Source organism: Ceratotherium simum, chromosome 2 (genome assembly GCF_057802395.1).
Source record: "Ceratotherium simum simum isolate JZ-2026a chromosome 2, ASM5780239v1, whole genome shotgun sequence".
In the NCBI taxonomy this organism is placed as follows: Eukaryota; Metazoa; Chordata; class Mammalia; order Perissodactyla; family Rhinocerotidae; genus Ceratotherium; species Ceratotherium simum.
Window position 1 is genome coordinate 91815077 of NC_141901.1, and position 19440 is coordinate 91834516.

General features: G+C 33.8%; 1 protein-coding gene across 3 annotated transcripts in view; it reads right to left on the minus strand.

Annotated features, from left to right (window-relative positions):
• LRRC7 (leucine rich repeat containing 7) overlaps window positions 1–19440 on the minus strand; it is a 302077-nt gene that overhangs the window by 106504 nt on the left and 176133 nt on the right. For all 3 annotated transcript variants that reach the window (XM_014788265.2, XM_087420219.1, XM_087420224.1), the window contains exons 9-12: window positions 18924–18996; window positions 5235–5364; window positions 4114–4229; window positions 257–326 (exon numbers count right to left, since the gene is read on the minus strand). In XM_014788265.2, the coding sequence (XP_014643751.1) occupies window positions 257–326; window positions 4114–4229; window positions 5235–5364; window positions 18924–18996 (389 nt within the window). The remainder of the gene's footprint in view (window positions 1–256; window positions 327–4113; window positions 4230–5234; window positions 5365–18923; window positions 18997–19440) is intronic.

The window sequence follows — 19440 nt, forward strand, 5'->3', positions numbered from 1 at the left end:
TGCATTAGATCTCTGACAATGAAGTAGATGCTAAACTGAAGTATTTAAAGAGGGTGGGGATTATAGTACTGTTTTGTCTACAGCAATGAAATACAGATTAGAATTGCTACCTTTACAAAAATCTCTCCTCTAAGGGATAAAGAATCTATTTTGTAGTAATTATCAGAAGTATCTATTGGGATTAAATTAGTAATCAAAAGTTTCAATTAGTGTTCATCTTAACAAGCAAAATAAATCAGGTAATAAAAGTTTTTACCTGATTGTCAGAAAGCCACAAAGCTGCAAGCTCCTTAAGTTTGGTAAATGAGAATGGTAAATTCTTCAACCTGCAAAAACAAGAATTATAATAGTATGGGTGAAGATGGGTAAAGTTCATTTTTATGAAGAATTATTTAAAATACTGTAACATTGATTTCATTCTTCTCTCCAATTCTTTCTCCACTGACTAGCCTGAGAAATCTTTAAAAAGTGAAAAATCTCCTGTTTACAACCCTTTAAATGCTTCCTATTGTATCTAGCATAAGTCCAAAAACGTTAGCATGCCTTGTCAGACCTTACAAGATCTGGCCTCGCAGAATCCCTCCAGAAGCTTCTTCTGCTACTCTTTTCCTGACGTAGTCGGCACCACTGGCCCTGTCTCAGCCTACATGAGGATTAGCTAAACCCTTTCCTCTGTCTGGAATACTCTTTCTTGCATGCTCCACTTGACTAAATCCCACATGTCCTTTAGCTCTCAGCTTAAACGCCATTTTCTCAAAGAGGCTTTTTCCTGATTCCTCATTTAAAATATTTTTCCCAATCTAGTCTCAAAACACCTTGTATTTTCTTTCATGCAACATATCACAGTTTGTAATTACATATTTATTTTTGTGATCATTTTTTCACTGTCTGATATCCCTACAAAACATGAGGGCAAGGGGCCATGTCTGTTTTACTACTAAAGGAATTTATAGCTCCCAATGTGATGTTGCCTCCTGAAAGTGTGTCCTTTTGTTCCTTCATCCTCGTGAAGTACTGTGTAGTAGATATTCAAAGAGGGAATCTTTAAAAATAGCATTTTGAGATTTATGAAGTTTGGATCAACTTTAGTATTCAACCAAAATTAACTATTTAGCTTTGGCTTCAGCCTTTGGAGGGCCAAATTGCCAGATGCCTACTTCAACATCCTGTCTGAGATCTCTGAAATAGCATGATCAATAAATTGTGATTACATAGGTTATCATCACAGCTAGTCAGCAAAGTGCGTAATACAAACAAGGCATGCCAATAGATTTATTGTTAATTTCTGCATGTTCACTTTTGAATACAGATAAGCACTTTAGAAATAACTTGGAATGAAAATTTCCTTAAGTCTTTAATATGTTGAATTCTATCAGTCAGTTGATGAATAAATATATTTTGATAATGGAAGTGGAAAATGTTGCAACAATTAATAAAGATTGTGGTAGCAGTTAATTTTATGTCTAAAAGCAGTTAAGTACTTTCAAATAATTTAATAAATATGAAAAGATATTGACAGTCAATACACATATCAACAGAGTGTATATTAGCTAGACAACTTTAGGAAGAGTGTAATAACGTTTCTGAGCTAATAAATATTTGTAAAACATAAATAAGAATTTAAAGAAGAATAACAGAAATTAAATTATATAATAATTCTCTTTTTACAGAATTATTTGTTATACTAGCAATTACAGCATTAAACCAAATTACATAAAAGATGTTTCTAATTTTTAGTTATTTAATTTTATTTGAGCCAGATATTACGAAGTAAGGTCTTATGGGGAGAATTTTTCACATTATGTGGAGATGAATTAAAAGTAGAATATCAATTCTGCCACATCAAAAATACATGAGGAGAAACTCTCCAGAATCATATACAAAACATCCACGACAAGCCATCATCAATCTGGTCATAAATGCAGAGTATGAAGAAATGAAAGCAGCTGTTAGAGAAGGATGAGTTACCCTCATTTTTCCTTGCCCTTCCAGTGACTTCCATTGAAAGTGAGCCTCTATTCAATATCACAAATGTGCAAATAAGTTGACCACAGGAGCAATCTTGCTGTTGACAGTGCAAAGGAATAATTGTTCCTGAACTATAATACCAAACGTTTAAAATATATTATAAATATGAAATTATAGTAATCATGACTTCTGGACATTTCATATTTAATCTTTTATCCAAGCCATTCATTCTCTGTAATGTTCAACTTTTGGTCTCAGCTTTGGCTGAATATTGTTTTTAACCTCAGGTTAAGATTCATTGATGAATTCATTAATTTAAAAATATTAATTTGGCTCAAGACTGTATTCTAGTCACTGTACTAGGAGATAAATTAAGCTTATATTTCTGGCCTGATGAAATATTTTAAACTCCTGATATCATGAGATTCTCAATGTCTTACTCATACCACTTGCACTAGCATCTAGCAATGTGTCTGTCCCATGGTAGGTATTAAGGTATGCTATATTTGTTGAATAACTCCATTAGTAGCCTTTCTAATTATGGATCATTTTTAATATTTGATAAGCATATTTTCTATATCATCATGCAGATTGTTAATGAATCAAAGTTGAGCAGACCAAGATTTAGGAGAGACTTCTATAGCTCATCATGAAAACCCTCCCCCCAGGTTGATAATAATGGAGCTCACTTTCATTGGAAACTGTAATCGAATCCACTGGGAACATACCTTCCTATGACTATATTATCAAATGTTATTCACAAGAATATAATTAGAAAATTTTGAAACACGTCTTGCTGAAAGTCATGCACAACATTCAATGCAATTCCCTCATTTTCTCGTCTGGTAACCTAGTCAAAACAGGAAATGAGGTTGGTTTGACATTACTTACTCTTGTTGTACCAAGCTATGAAGCTTCCTCGGCACCCTGATTTTAACATAAAATTCCAAACCTTTTAATAAATTATTTTATTCTCTTACTTGGGAACATTATTGAGCTCCTAAGTGAATAATTTTTGAAATTTACACTATTTTTTTCTTAAACTAACAAATGAGAACTCCCACACTTATCTAGAAACTTTCAGAATCTGAACATTCTTCATGTTCCATAAAAGCTCATCTTTGATAGTTTTGTTGCAAAATCTCTCAGTTTCTCATAGTATCACTTGTCAGACTGAAACTTACTGAAAACAAAAAGTTCATGCATTCTATTCTGAAATCACTTTATCTACTTAGCAGTTATCTTCAGTCACTATTTATCTATTTTTATACTTTCCTATTTGAGGAAATTGTGGTGGAAACAAAGATGAATTGCAGTTGTAAGTTTTTTTTTTACCCATCCACCAATGTACCACCTTTGTCACAAGAAGAGGACTTATCCTTTCTTTGTTCATCCTACTTGGAACATGACTAAATAACCATTTTGTTGTCCTTACAGTAATGTACAAACCTTATGACTTTTGAGGATTAACTTACTGGTGATATTCTTACCAGCTTTCTGAGGGTGTTGACAATATACACATTGACCAGCTAATTTACTAGAGACATAAATGTATACATGAAAACATATATGTACTCATACATACATACCTATGCACATATTTTTAATAAATTCTGTAGCTTTTTATTATGGTTATTTTTCCACATATTCATAATATTGTGCTTTCTGCATATAGGAGGCTTTTGGTATATAAACTTGAGTATATAAATTTTACATAATTTTAATATACAATATAATATATGATTTTAGTACAGTCAAATAAAAATTTAGAAACAGTTTAAAAATAAGCTAGCTTCTGCCATTTTCTAATTATTGTCATGTGTCACATGATGTTTTGGTCAATGACATACCACATATGTGACAGTGGTCCCATAAAATTGGTACCATATAGCCTAGGTATATCATAGGCTGTACTATCTAGGTTTGTGTAAGTACACTCTGTGATGTTTGCACAATGAAGAAATTGCCTAACAACGCATTTTTCAGAAAGTATCCCCATCAATAAGTGATGCATGACTGTAAAACATGGATATTTGCATTCCACATATTTCACAAGACACAAAAGTTTCCACAATTATCAACAAGAAACAATAATTTGCTTTTAGCAAATAACTAAGGTGTGATTGTGAAATGTCGCAGAAATACCTGTTGTCACTCAAATTTAAGACTCTTAGTTTCTGCATCTGTCCGATTTCTTCAGGAAGAAATTCCAGTTTATTGGAGCGTAGAGACATAACTGTTACATTCTTACAGCTTCCAATCTATGGGTAACAAAAGAAAATAAAGAATCACAGTGTGAACTATTTTTTATATTAATTTTATAATTTATAAAACAATTTAATTAATTTACGGATTTCCTTATCACTTTTGAGACTCTCTCTTAATATATGCATGGTATTTTTATAATCTCACTCTAAAATATGTGTATATATTGTATATATTCCTTTACACGTTAAGGCAGTGTATGTCTCATATTCTTTTACATATTAGGGAGGAAGAATTTTCCTTATAATTTTATTTTTAGAATATTTGTTAACTTCATTGTTTTCATAAATCACATTGTTTTTGACCACCTAAGTGAGTACTGATACATCTGTGTTTATAACAGAAGGTTTTACGCACTCAAAAAATGAGGTACTGTTGACATTTCCTTGGCAAAGTTAGTTTTACTTCTTGTTACAATGGTACTTATTTTTATTCATAACTTTTCGTTCTAAAATAATGATATATTGCTTATTGTTCCTTCATTATAGAAGTGTTTAGTAGAAACGTTAAATTGGAAATATACTTCCCGCTTTTTCTTGGCGTTAATAAATAAAAATTCCATTTAGAGATAAACACTAACAGAACCTCTTGGTGAATTCTGAAGTTAAAATAATATTGTTATGCAACATGATACTTCACAAAACTTATTTACATTAAAAATATTTCACTTCAGAAATGGAAATGTAATTATTCCAAAATGTTATTTATAACTGTTCTTAAAATAAAAATATACAAATTATTTAAAATTGTACTCCTTAGCATTGATTAACTTACAATATTTTATCACTTTTCTTTGCAAGCTGTATTTGTCAAGTGCATTTTCTTGGTCAAACAATAAGAACATCACTTTTCATTTAAAAGCGAATGTGTAACAAATATATATGTGGATAATTCCTATGTATATTCAGGGCTCAACTCACAAATCTACACTGCCATTGCACCTAAATTTTAATCCCAAAACAGATTCATTAACAGTTAATAGCAACAAGTTTATTCCTCACTTCTCTGGGTAATTCTGGAAGGAAATTCTCATCCACCGCTAATGTTCGAAGGCTATGAAGGTAGCCAATAGTAGAAGGTAGCGACTCCAGTTCATTACAGCTACAGTCAAATTCTTCTAATAGAGATAAACTGAAAAGTTAAATACATTAGTTAGACATTTTAAAAGGTCAAGACAGCAAAAAAGCTTTGAAAAAGCCACGTATCCAAATACACCAAACAAAAGTTATTCATCTATATTATATAAATTAAAATTATACAAATGAATTTATCAGTTCAGCCAAATGGTTTCAGACCATTTGATAAGTAGTTCAATTTGGTAAAATAAATATGCTTTATGTTTTCCTTTTCTAAATTCACCTGTCATTTAACTGAGCCATTAAAAATGACAGAAGGTTTTGTTTGTTTCTGTACAACTTAGTGTCATTTATAGCCAGATGTTTATAATGTATATTCTTGGAATGAGTGCATGTAACCAGCATTGGAGAGGGAGAAGAGTATAGAGGGCAGGTCCAAGAAAGGGAGGATAAAGGGGCAAAATATTAACAACAAAAACATTAATTGAATGGTAGGTAATTTACTAAGCATTTTAGAGATAAAAACAACTAATCTTTTCCTTATAACAACTCTATAAGATATCTATTATTTTTAAACCCATTTTACAGATAAGGAAATTGAGGCTTAAAGAAGCTAAGTAACTTGCCGAAGGCCACACAAACTAGGAGAGCTGAGACTAAATGCAGACAATATGCTTCCACTGTATTATCTTGCCTCTTTGTCTGTGCCTCTGTAGCAGAGCTTATGGACAGGACTCATTTCAGGCTGCAGATGTATCTTGTTTGGTTTACGTAGTATTTTAAGAGGTGGTAAACTCTACATAATGACCCAGACTCTTGGTGCCTCTTGAAAAAGAGGAAGATCTGGCAATACTGGGCCTGTGTTCTTCCATGACAAGTAATGGAAACAGAGTAATAGCTGCTGCGTTTGAATGAGTACAGTTCTCCGGTTTGTGACAATCCCCACCACTCTGTACTTAGCCCACTTTACCCCAGATCTACCGAAAGGAATTCTATGAATTAACACTCAAGTTATCACAAGCGAACAAGACATTTCAATGCCTGGTTTGAGAGAGCTGGGAAAGAAAGAGAGCCTGGCACAGAGTAAGCACTAGCTATATTTAAGTTGTCATTCATGTTGTTGTTAGTATTATGACACTCATTACCATTCATGTCACTGTTATTACTGTAATAGGAAGGAACCCCCAAGGGTGAGGATCTCACCATTGTAAAGGGACGAATGAGAGTTAGTGGGAACAAAGTTGTAGAATCTGCTTCCTTTTTTTATATCTCGGAACTATCTGGCTTGAAGGCAATTACTTGCAACATTTAGTCAACAAGTAAACACAGAAATTAAACATATGGGCTTTCGGTCAGTCAGAATGGATTTGTGTCCTAGCTCTGTCACTTACTAGACATATTATCTTGGGTATAAAAAAAGAAAACAAAGACCACAGCTCAAAAATCAAAGCTAATTTTATTTGCCTGCCAGGCCAGGGCATGCACCAGGGGAGAAATTCACTGAGTAGCGCTCTGAGGGGAAAAAGTCAGTGCCAACAGGGGTGGTAACAGTGGGTTATGCTCACTAAGGACTAAAAAACTGCATTATGGAGAGGGCGGAATGAGTTCACAAGTCCGTGTCCAGTTATCCACTGGTTAGGAAAGAATCTAATTCAGGAAGGTCCAGTCTGACCCCTGATGAAGGTAACTCACGATTCATGGTCTTTAACAGCTTCAGCTGGTTAGAACCAGGTTGAACAGCATTCTGCTTTGTGTAATATCTCTTAGGCAAGTGCTGCTTAAGTGAAAAATTTTCCTTTTACACAGACAAGTCGTATAACTTTTCTATAAGCCTTGTTTCTTTATATTTGCAGTGAGAATACTAATAATTCCTGACTCATGCATTTGCTCTTAGTATTTCATGAAATACTGTCAGGAAAGAACTCAGCACAGTACCTGCCATAAAATACATGCTCAGGAAATATTTTGTCTTTTTATTAGTGAACCCTGATAAACTCATTTCTAAATCCTCTGAGGCCCCCACATGCATGGGTGGCCATGTTGCTGAGTGCACGGTTATGTGATTGTGTGCATGTGTTGGTGGGGGCAGAAATCAACGTATATGGAAAATCCATATTTATTTATTTCTTAAAAAGAAATGAGTTTAAAAAGAGTTTATTTCTTAAAAAAAAGTCAGCACAGTGTCTTACACATATAATGCCCTTAATAAATTTGGTACAATAGAATAAAAAAGGTTTCTATCGATGATTTAGGGTCATGTACTCAGCAAGCGGTCATAAAATCAGGAGGGATTTTTTAAAATAAAAATTTCATACATATGTTCAGAGGCAGAAGTCAAGGAATTAAACAATTAAAAATATAATTAAGGTTTCTCATTTTTTCTTTCTTTTATAAAAACATGTTTTGAGGTTAGTCTCGAGTCACAGTAAGGCAGTCCTTAGTTTGCACAGTTCTGATATACACAAATTTCAGTTATCATGGTTTCATTAAATAACATTAATCCCCTAACAACGCAGCTCAAATTTCAGTTACCTCAGTATAGTAACTGTGAGCAACTGAATAAAGTCTAAACTTTTTTGCTAACTCCTTAGTCCACAAATACCAATGTAAATAACAGACGTGCGTCATGATCAGTGACTAGTCACATTGCTTCTTTCAAAGTCTGTCAGTGACTGGTCACTGCACGTCTGTTATTCAGTTCATGCACAGACAGTAATCATGTAGTTGTGTTGCTTTCTTGTCAATCAGCAGTAGAGAGATACTATAGGTACAATAATCTAGCAATAATAATTTAACATTTAATATTAATAATTTAATAAATTAACAAAGCACTACTACTGTTGGATAATGCCCTTTGATACCCTAATTCTCTTGGGGATTTAAATGAAAATGTGAAAATTTGCTGTTTATCACCAAGAACCACTTCATTAATCCAACTAATGGACCAGAGAGGTATTTCAACTTTGAAAGCCTATTATCTTACACAGACTTTTGAATAGGCTATTGATGCTACCACTGGAGATCATGCAGTTTCTTTAGCTGAGTTTTGGAAGAAATGACATAAAGCATACAACTGAAAATATTCAAGCATCATGGCGGGAAGTAACAGCAAGTAATAGGCATGCAGTATAGCAGAAACTTTTAGCACACTGTGCAAATAACTTTGCGGGATTTGAATCAAACATAAATGAAAGTATAAAAGAAACAGCTGACTGTGGGAATGTTGCCTGCCAATATTCAAGAGACTAGATATGCTGCCAGAGGAACTTAGTGAAGCCAAACTTGTTGACATAGATGAGGAAAGTGGTTCTGTTGAAAAGGATGAAGATATCCCAGAGGAAGTGATCCCACAATAGACTTCACATTAAAGGAACTCTCAGAGATGTTTCATAACATTGAAAACATAAACGATGAAACTTTGGAAGTTGATCCAAGCTTAAAAAGGAGTCTGACAATTCAACGATGCACAGAAAAGATGTTCACTCTGAATTACAACTTATACAATGAATGAAAAGAAGGCAAGCATCGTTCAAACTAATCTTGACAAGTTTTTTACAAAAAAACCCCACTTTAATTCTTGATGTTCCTAAAGTTTACAACAACAGTGCACTAAATAAATGTTTTACTATTTTTCCATTTCCCTATACATTTATAACTAATAGTAACAATGTTTAACGTTTGAAAAAGTTTTCAAAGATCTTTTGTCAGAATAATCATAATTTTCCCCATTGAGTCCTAAGACTGTTTTGCATGGTTTCAGCCTGCATGGTTGTTTTCACATCCCCCACTACTGTGTAAACTGAGGACTACCTACATTAAGAAGATAACCTTTTTACTGCACCATGGGTTATACTGAATTAAAATTTATAGCCTGAAACTACTTTACTTCTCTGAGTTACAGAGAAAAGCTATTAGGTGCAAAACATACATTCTTTAGTGATCTCTGAAATTCAAAAGATTCAAACTCATAATCTAACATTCCAGTTGACTTTATTAATGCCTTCTTATTAGAAATCACCTAAGGTATACAGGATCCCATATGAAAACGGTTATATCACACTTACTCAGATTCTCACTGGCATTCAAAAGATAGATCAAAAGAAGTGAAATAAGTCAGACAGAGAAAGACAAATACAAAAAGTGAGTATAGTCTCACTTATATGTGGAATCTAAAAAACAAAAACAAAACCAAACCAAACTGAGCTCATAGATATAGAGAACAGATTGGTGGTGTCCAGAGGTCCGGGGTGGGGATTGGGCAAAATGGGTGAAGGGGGTCAAAAGGTATGAACTTTCAGTTATAAAATAAATAAGTTATGGAGATGTAATCTATAGTATGGTAACTATAGTTAATAATACTAGCTTGCATATTTGAAAGTTGCTAAGAGAGTAGATCTTAAAAGTTCTCATCACAAAAAAAGTGCAATTATTGTAGCTATGTATGGTGACAGAGGTTAACTAGACTTATTGTGGTGATCATTTTGCAATATACACAAATATTGAATCATTATGTTGTAAACCTGAAAGTAATATAATGTTATATGTCAATTATATCTCAATTAAAAAAATACATTCATTATACTTTGTGCAAAAAAAGAGACCAAATTTACCTTTTTTTAAAGTTTTATCTATAGTCTACAATTATACACAATAAAAGTAATAAGCTGTGAAGAAAGTGTAAAGCACTTTTAGCAGTGCTTGCCAAATTTTAGTGTGCATATGAGTCACCAGGAGAATTTACTAAAATGCAGATTCTAATTCAGTGGTTTGGGGTAGGGCCCAGATGCTGCATTTGTGACAAGATCCTAGGTGATGTAGATGCTGCTGGTCCTGGGACCACACATTGAGTTGCAAGGTTTTAAATAAAGCCCTTCAAATATTCAAGAGTAACATTTAAACACACACACATACACAATAGACATGTCAATAACAGCTAAAATCCATATAAAAATCACAAGACTTGTGTCCAATAAGGCTTTAGTTCACATATCAGTGACGCTACTGGAGGTAGAAATACCTGAAATTAAACAAGAGTATCGACTTAATTTTCTAAAAATATTCTCCACATTTTTTTCTACTTTAGTTTGGTCTCCATGAATTAGTCCTTGTTGGGAAGATATCGCTGTGTTATTAACCCTCAATTACCTAGCTAATAGGGAAAAGGGATTGTGAGAATGTTACACAGATAATCTATAATTTCACTTTAACATTGTTTATGACCATTAGAAACCCTTAGATACCATTAAATGTTCTATTAATGTAGATGCTAATAAACAAACATAAATGGCTTTGGGCTTCACTTTCTTAGTACACTTTTAACTCTTTACAGATGTAATGTAATTCAGTGGAAAATATTCAAACACGCTTGGGTTCCAATTCTAGTGTGGCCACTTAATAGCTGAGTGACCTTTATCTACTATTAATCCTTGTTTTCTCGTCTGTAAAATTGGTTGATAAAGCCTAATATTGAGAGTTTCAATGAGGATTAAATGTATGCTAAGCCCCTGGCATAGATATGGCACTCCATTAAAATGACCTGTTACTAGGCATGAGTACCCTGAAAAAAACAAACTTTGAACAATCTGTTTCTGAAACATGTAAAAGTTATCCTGTAACATTCCCTTTTAAAATGAGTTGTTTCATGTGAATACAACTCTCTAGTAGACAAAATGTAAAATTACCAGCAATTGATTAGTAAGACATGGGAGCTAGACAAATTTCAGATGACTATGAAGGATTGTGATTGTATTAGTAGAGATTTAGTAGAAAGGGATATAACTAAAGAGAGAGAGAAAACTTGTTTGGAAAAGGCAAGCTGCCTATACAGCTACTCCCTGAAAGTGCCAGTACAGCCAACAGGTCGAGAGGCTAAACTGCAGCAGCCAGCAGGGATTGGAGTCTGGACTCCAGCAATTACCAGCAGCAACAGCCTTGTCAAGTTACTTAATTACTCTGTTCCTCGGTTTCATCACTGGGCACAAGGGGATGATAACAGTACTTACCTACTCATTATCAGGACTAAATAGCGTAGAGGAGTTAATACATGAAAAACACTTAGAATAGGCACATAGTGAATGTTAAGTAACTTTTGCCGTTATCCTTATTTTCAGAGATTGTAATATCAATTTCATTTAATTCAGGCTAAGACTCAAGTTCTAGATTCTATCGTTAATTTTCTCATTAACATTAGGTAAGTCACTTGTGCTGCTTCTAAACGATGGCAAGAAATTAACGAAATTTAGACTAACTCTTTCCTACAGTGTTTACTATATGAAACTCAACTAGTTTTGTACTAAATCCTACAGTCTAAGCTGAATTCAGTCAAACTGGTGGAAACAGCATCTGTTAGGAATAGTCAATCATTTAGAGCTTTTACCTGTGAAACACCTATGTTGACTGATTTTGAGCAGAGTTCCATCATTGTATAGACAAGATACTTTTCATTTCACCCGATTTTCCCATTTTTCCAAAGTAATTATTAGCTTTTGCCTTCCTTTGGACTTTTCGGGAAATTAACTAGATTGATTGAAAAGGAAATCTGTAATTTTTTTTTTATTATAGTAGAAAAGTATCACCCAAATGCAAAATTGGGTGTTTGAAAGTATTTTCTGTTTTAAAAGTATTTTCTAGGGAACAGATCTGTGACCTATGAGTATAAAATAGCTTCATTGCAAAAGATCATTAAAAAAAGATTCTATACGGTTCAAGTTAAGATACTGACACTGAAAGACTTCTTAACCAACCAAAATATAGAAACATTTCACATATGCTGGAGTAAGTACTGCAATTGTAATTTGGTCACAAGCCATAAATGCTCACAATCCTAAAACTCTGGGGCAGGGAGTGGGGGAGGAAATAGGCAGTAGAGGAGAATGGCTCTTAAATGGATATCATTGCTGGTTTTGTACTTTAACTGAAATCTTATACAATCATCAATGAAGTTCCATTTAATCACTTCTCCGTACTTTTCTCAGTAACTACTTTTTTCTGTGAGTATAACTCTATAACTTTGGGAAATACATTAAATTTTTTTTCTTTTGTGTTTTAAATTTCTCTGTCTAGGTCTTTTGACTTTACAACCAAATACTACGATTCTAAACAGTTTATTCTTGAGGACCCAAAGGCATGGAAACAATTTCAAACACTGCTTTCCCTAAGAGAAGAGTCTATAAGTTTAACGTATGGTGATATGGACTGAATGTTTTTGTCCCCCCTAATTCATATGTTGAAACTCTAATTTGCAATGTGATAGTATTTGGAGATGGGCCATTGGGAGGTAATTAGAGTGAGATGAATTCATGAGGATGGGGCCCTCAGGATGGGATTAGCGCCCTTACAAGAAGAGACACCAGAGTCAGTCTCTCTCTCTCTCTTTCTCTGTCTTGCTCCCTCCCTGTGCACACACAAAGAAAAGGTGATGTGAGCACACCCAGAGATGGTAGCGACCTATATGCCAAGAGAAGAGACCTCAAAATAAAATCTATCTTGCTAGCACCTTGATCTTGGACTTCCCAACCTCCAGAGAGAGGTTCTCTCCAAGAGAGAGAACCAAATCTCTGTTGTTTAAGTCACCCAGTCTATGTTCTTTTATTAAGGCAGCCTGAGCAGACTAAGAAGATGTATTATTACCATAATTAGAAATAAATATAAAACATTTTTCTTTTTAAGAACTGGATGTTTCATTCATGTTATATTACTAATTCTCACACAGATGAACATAAGCAATGATCAATAAATAAACCTTTTTGCTTGTTACTATTAATGATCAATAAATAAACCTTTTTGCTTGTTACTATTAATGACTATTATAAGCTATTGATGGCTCTCTAACACTGTCTCACAACAATCTCTGTGATGTACTATTATTTCTATTTTACAGATGAGAAAAATGCAGCTCTGAGAAGTGGAGTGACATGCCCAAGGTCAATTAATTAATGAGTGAAGAAGCCAGGATTGAAATCTAAGTCTAGTTCCAAGGCTTGCAAACACCCTGTTGTGCCATACTGCCTAGGTACAATGAAGGAGATGAAACATGCTCAAGACATGATCCCAGCCCTTAAGGAGCCCATATTCTAGTTAGGAAGATGTGGCAAAATTGAAAAGTTAAATGATGATACAAAGATAAATAAGAGACTGATATAAGAAACGGAAAAATGTCACAAGTTAGAGTGTTCTCTACCTCACATACAGAGTTCCTAAAACTTATTGGTCCATGAAACTTATCTTTATGTCACACCTATTAAAATCTCAAGTTATGACTGTTTCAAAGAATATAATTTAGGAAAGCTGGTCTAGTTTGTAGGTTCACTGGAGCTTTTAACCTAGAGGAGGAAGCTGCAGTGATCTGGGCGGGTAGAAGGGAGAAGCATTAAGTCATAAAAACAAGTAAACAAATTCTTGAATCCAAATCCCAGAAATTCAAATTATCTAAGTCAATAATTTTTTTAACTTTTTAAAAAAACATTCATTGAAAGTGTGAGCGATTTCCATTTCTTAACACATTTAATCCTCACAACATTCTCATGAGGTAGACCTTATTATTATGATTTCCATTTTAGTCAGGAGGGACAGAAGGCTCTATGTTACCCAACAGCACATCAGAGAGCCAGGTTTTAAATCCACAAGGTGCTGGCTCCAGAGCCAAAGCAACCAACCACTTTCCTCTCGCAGGCAGCTTCATTTTAAACCAGACTCTCAGGCAGTTCTGATGCAGGCACAATGGAATAGGGAGTGAGAAGATAGTTAGCTGATAACTATAAAAGTAAGCTGAGTCTAGATGGCAGTTCTCAAACTTCAGTGTGCATCTGAGTCCCCTGAAGGGCTTGTTAGCACATAGATTGCTGGCCCCATGCCCAGACTTTCTGATTCAGTAGATCTGGGGTTGTCTCTGAGAATTTGTAGTTCTAACAAGTTCCCAGTTGGAAGCTGATCAAGGGACCACATGCTGAGAACCACCAGCCTAGACTAAACTATGGAAAAACTTGAATACAGTGTAAAGTAATTTGGGTTTTACCCAGTGAAGGGTTTGTGTGTGTGTATTGTTTTTATTTTTTTGACTAGAATAACATTACATGATACAAAATTCAAAAAGCACAGAGGGTATATGATAGAAACAAAGGTCCCTATTTACTCTATTGCCCAGCCCCAAATTCTCCTCCCAAAGCCATGCACATTTGCAGGTTCTGGTGTCCTCCCCTTCTTAGGGAACAGAGGGAAGCACTGTTTTTAGCGCTCAAGTACCTAGAATAAAGTTCACTTATTTTCTTGCAGTTATAGCAGTCTAGTAAGTAGACTACAGGAATTTATCCGGTAGACTAAACATCTGGATCAAAGAATTAGGGAATTTTAGATGTAGGTGGAAATTATAAATGAGGAAGCTAAGCCACAGAGAGGTTAGATAACTTGTCCAAGTTCACACAGTAGTATAGCCAGAGTCACACCCATGCTGTCTGACTCCAAAGTCAGTGCTCCTTGCACTATCCCTCAGGAGTCTGAGACTCAGAGAGAAGAAAGGACTTACCCAGCTTTGCATAGCTACTTAGATTTTCTGATTCCCAGTCCAGTGGTCTTTCTGTTTGACCATGCTCTATGAGGGAATGACTTTTTAAAATACCCATTCAGATTTCTGAGTTTATTCCTCTTGTCTAAGATAAAGCTAAGAGAGACAAGGCTCAGCATGCAGTTTCTCTTCTTATGAAAGATCTTTTGCCTCCAGAGCAATGGGACCCATCAAATTACCAAACATAACAAAATGTGTGACTCGACTATCACATGTATTAAGAGGCATCATATATAGTTCAATTAACAGCTTAGCTTTGAAATCTAGAAACTTCTCTCAGCCTCAGTTTCTGTATCTATTGATGGGGAGATAATAATACACATCCAATAGTGTTAATGGGCCTTTAACCAAATAAGAATGCGTGTAAAGCAGCAAACATCGTGTCTGGCACAACATGAGCACACACAAAAAAGTTTTTTTTCATTATTTTCATTGCACATTCAATTCTTAGAGTGCCTGGAACTCCCAGGCACAGATTAAGATTCAACAACAAATACAATGAATTTTACAAGTCATTTTGCACAAAAGTCATGGAATCTATTTCAATGGTGAAAAATATAAAAAAATGAATTCTTCCAGCAGTTTTTAATAATTGGACTATTAAAAATTACCAAAGACAAACATTACCAGTGTTTCTAACATATTGAAACATTCTATGTGCAGAATGAGAATGTTTTTGGTCACTGCAACTGGTCTTAAAATTTCTAGGATTTTGGTGTCCAGAAGTCTGGGTAGAACGTTGCATAAAAAAATACAGTATTCCACTATTTACAAAAGACGTTCTGCATGTGATCTGGGGTGCCATTTAACAGGATCGTAATCAAATTTCATCTCTAGCCCTTGAACTAAACCTCTGATCTATCAATTCTGAATTCCCTAAGGAAAACAAAGCCACTATATTATTATTATTATTATTATTATTATTATTTTACTTTCTATTGATTGCTTCTTAAGGTATACTATTTAAGGTATATTAAATTTTAGACATTTAGGCTACTTTTTGCCATACATGCAAAAACAAAACATGTGTATGTAGGTGCTACCTTGAAGAGAGAACAAAAGGTAGACAACAGCTGTCATAATTTTACCATCCAAACCATGGTGACAGAAAAGAAATCTTCAAACTTTTTGATCTTAGGATCCCTTTACACTCTTAAAAATCACTGATAATCCTAAAAAACTTTTGCTTATATGGTTTATATATCTATTGGTATCTACCATATTATAAATTAAAACAGGGATTATTAAAATAGTTATTTGTTCTTAAATAACAATAAAAGACCCGTGATATGTTAATATAAATAACATGTTTTTATGCAAACTAACTATATTTCCCAAAATAAAAACATTTAGCGAGAAGAGTGACTGTTTTAATTTTGAAAAACTCTTCAATGTTTGGGTTAATAGAAGGTAACTGGATTCTCAGATCTGCTTATTTATTCAATCTGTTGTGGTATATCATTTTAATTGAATTATGTCAGAAAAACCCAGCCTCACACAGATATGCAGTTGCAAAAGGGAGGAGTATTTGAATAGCTTTTTGGATAATTGTGATTAATCTTTGATACTACACTAAAACTCAACAAGTAGTAGTTTCTTAGGAGATGATTGCAATGTGGAATCTGAAACTATATCAACGAGCTTTTCTTACTCTTCATACCAATCTGTTAAAATCAACTGGTCTATTTTGCACTTTGAGTGGGTCTTTTACTCATGTCAGATTTTGTACCTCACACCTTGGTCATCTGGAAAGTGTTGCTTCACTGAGTTAAACAGATTTTCCAAATGTTGGTGCATTTCACTGTATAGTATCAACAAATCACATTCATTAATTTCACACCAGCTTTATCAGAAAAGCCTTTAAGTATTGGGAAGCTGTCAAGTTCATGGTGGCAGATACGAATTTTCCAAAATTCTAACTTTTGCTTGATAGCTCAAATTTTATTGTTGGCAACAAATGCTGTCAGTTGCTTTCCTTGAAGTGTCAAGCTCACTTTGTTCATTTTTGACAAGATGTCTGCCAAATATCCAAGTGTGAATAATCATAGTTTGTCATTCTTCTTCTTTTTTAATAAACATTATTTTTAGAGCTGTTTTAGGTTCACAGCAAAACTGAGTAGAAGGTACAGAGATTTCCCATGTACTTCCTACTGCTTTTTCTTTATTCTGCTTTTTTGTATTAGCCCCTCCTTTAACACTTTCCTGAAACAATAATCAAAGGAAGACAATGGCACTGAAAAATAATTAAAAAAATGAGCTTTTATGATAAGATTCTTAACCTTCATCCCTCTAAACCAGTAATCAGTCTTTGAATTGAACAGGCTCATTTATCTTTGGTAAATCATTTTCATACTTTTAAGGGCAAAGAACTATCAATTTTTAAAAATTAAAATAAAAAGAAAACTAAGTATATAAATAATCTAGCATGCAAATTCACTTGCATACTGAAAAAGTAAATTTTCTTTGTCTATTTTTAGGTTATAAAACTTCTTTAATTCGTCTTTACAGAGTTAGGGTAATTAGTTTATATAAGAAATGTGAACATAGGTGGCAAATTACCAATCATGACCTTAGTAGGGATAAATATAGTTGAATTTAGTTTCCCCTGAGTATTGACCTGAAGAAGAAAGATTAGTGCCTAAGAATATAATTAACCAGGAAGAGTTTAGTATTTTGGTGGTGAACATGATGTAGTCCATGCAGAAATAGAAGTACAATGATGTACACCTGAAATTTTTACAATGTTATAAACCAATGTTACTGCAATAAACAAAAAATTAAAGTCAAAAAAAAAAAAAAATAAAAAAAAAAAAAAATAAAAAAGCATCAGACTGATAAAGACAATTACTTCTGTGTACTCCTAAAGAAAGTAAATTTCTCTCTATTTTTTATTGGAGAAAATGGAAGTCACAGCAGCAAGAAACATATGGCAGAGTGTGGACATTAAAATATTAAAAATGATTGAGACTTTTACTACTCTCCAAAGTCTGAACACTGGAATTTGAATTTCTCCAAATTGCTCCACTCTTTGAAAGTGAGATTTTCCATATCAGTGGTTACTTGCCAACTTGAGGTGAGAGAAGGGGAGAGGCAAGGGCATGAGAAAACCTTTGGGATTGAAGGATATGTTCACCATCTTGACTGTGGTGATGGTTTCATGGCTTTATAACTATGTTGAAACTTATCAAATTGTAGAACTCAACTATGTGCCATTTACTGTATGCCAATTATACCTAATAAATCAATTTTTTTAAAAAAAGCCATGCTTCCTCCCCACTTCCACCTTGAGTATACTCAACCCTGTTACATTATGGATTTATACAATTCTTCACACTGAGATGTGGAGCAAGATCCCTATAAAATGGTCTTTCATAATTTTAGAATGAAGATAGCTTATTGATTTCTCACTTTACTTAAGCTGTAAACAAAAGCATCTCAGTGAAACACTGATAATTATATATACTCCTTAAAGAATTATGAACCAAATGTTAATGGCAGAATAAAATTAGAAATAAATTGTTTTCAAATAAATGGAGTATGTTTTATCCTTAAAAAACAACGATGGCCTCTCATCTTGAAGCTTTTAAAAATGCAAGCTAAAACAGATGCTTATCTCTTTAACTTCTAAAAATACATTAAACTTCTATAAACACCAAATATTACTAATAGTGTAATGGTAGAATATACACACTGCAGAGTCTTATAAAAATTGATTTGATTTTGTAAGACATATTCTGTGGAATCAAAAACATCAAATTAGCAGTATCTAGAGAATTACAGGCAACTGGAGGTCTGGGTAATCACTTTGCTTATGAAAGAGTCATGGTTAAGTATTGCTCATGATATTATATAGTTGGGTATCAGTGCAATGTTCAGATATAAAACTAAATTAAGATAGATACAAATATATAACCAGATAAAATATGGTCTAAAATAAGTTTACATATGAACAAGATTATTATCATCTCTAGTAGAAAATGTTTTGAAGTAGAGAACTCCACATATCCTGCTTCTGGCTTTAGAGAGGCTGACTGGTATGAAACTTGGGCACTTACTTTCCGATTGTGTTGGGCAGCATCGTAAGTTGATTGTCATCTACTTTTAGAGTAGTTAATTTTTTCAACAGTCCTAAAACAGAGAAGAAGGTTTATTAAAACATAAGAACAGAATTCTGATGGGAAATACAATGTAAAAGAAATAAAAGGAATCACTTGTGGTAAGTGTTTGTCATGCTAATTGGCTGCATTCTGCTTACATAAACCTACAAACTGATATTTGTGTGTAGTCTAGTTTTGACCTTCCAGTTGCAAAAAATTTACTTACATCAATGGGAGTTCCAGTACATCAATGCAAACAAGTAAAGAAAACATAGGGCTCCATAGAAACCCGAGTTGACAGTAATACCACATTTCCTTTTTCTATTATGCAGCAAATGGACCAGATGAAATTTTTCAAGCCAGCTGTGATTTAATATTTAATTAACTCCTAAGCACTAATAACTAACATTCCTGTTGTAATACAAATTGAAAACAAATCTGAATGAAGCCTAATAATCAACGAATGGGTACCAAG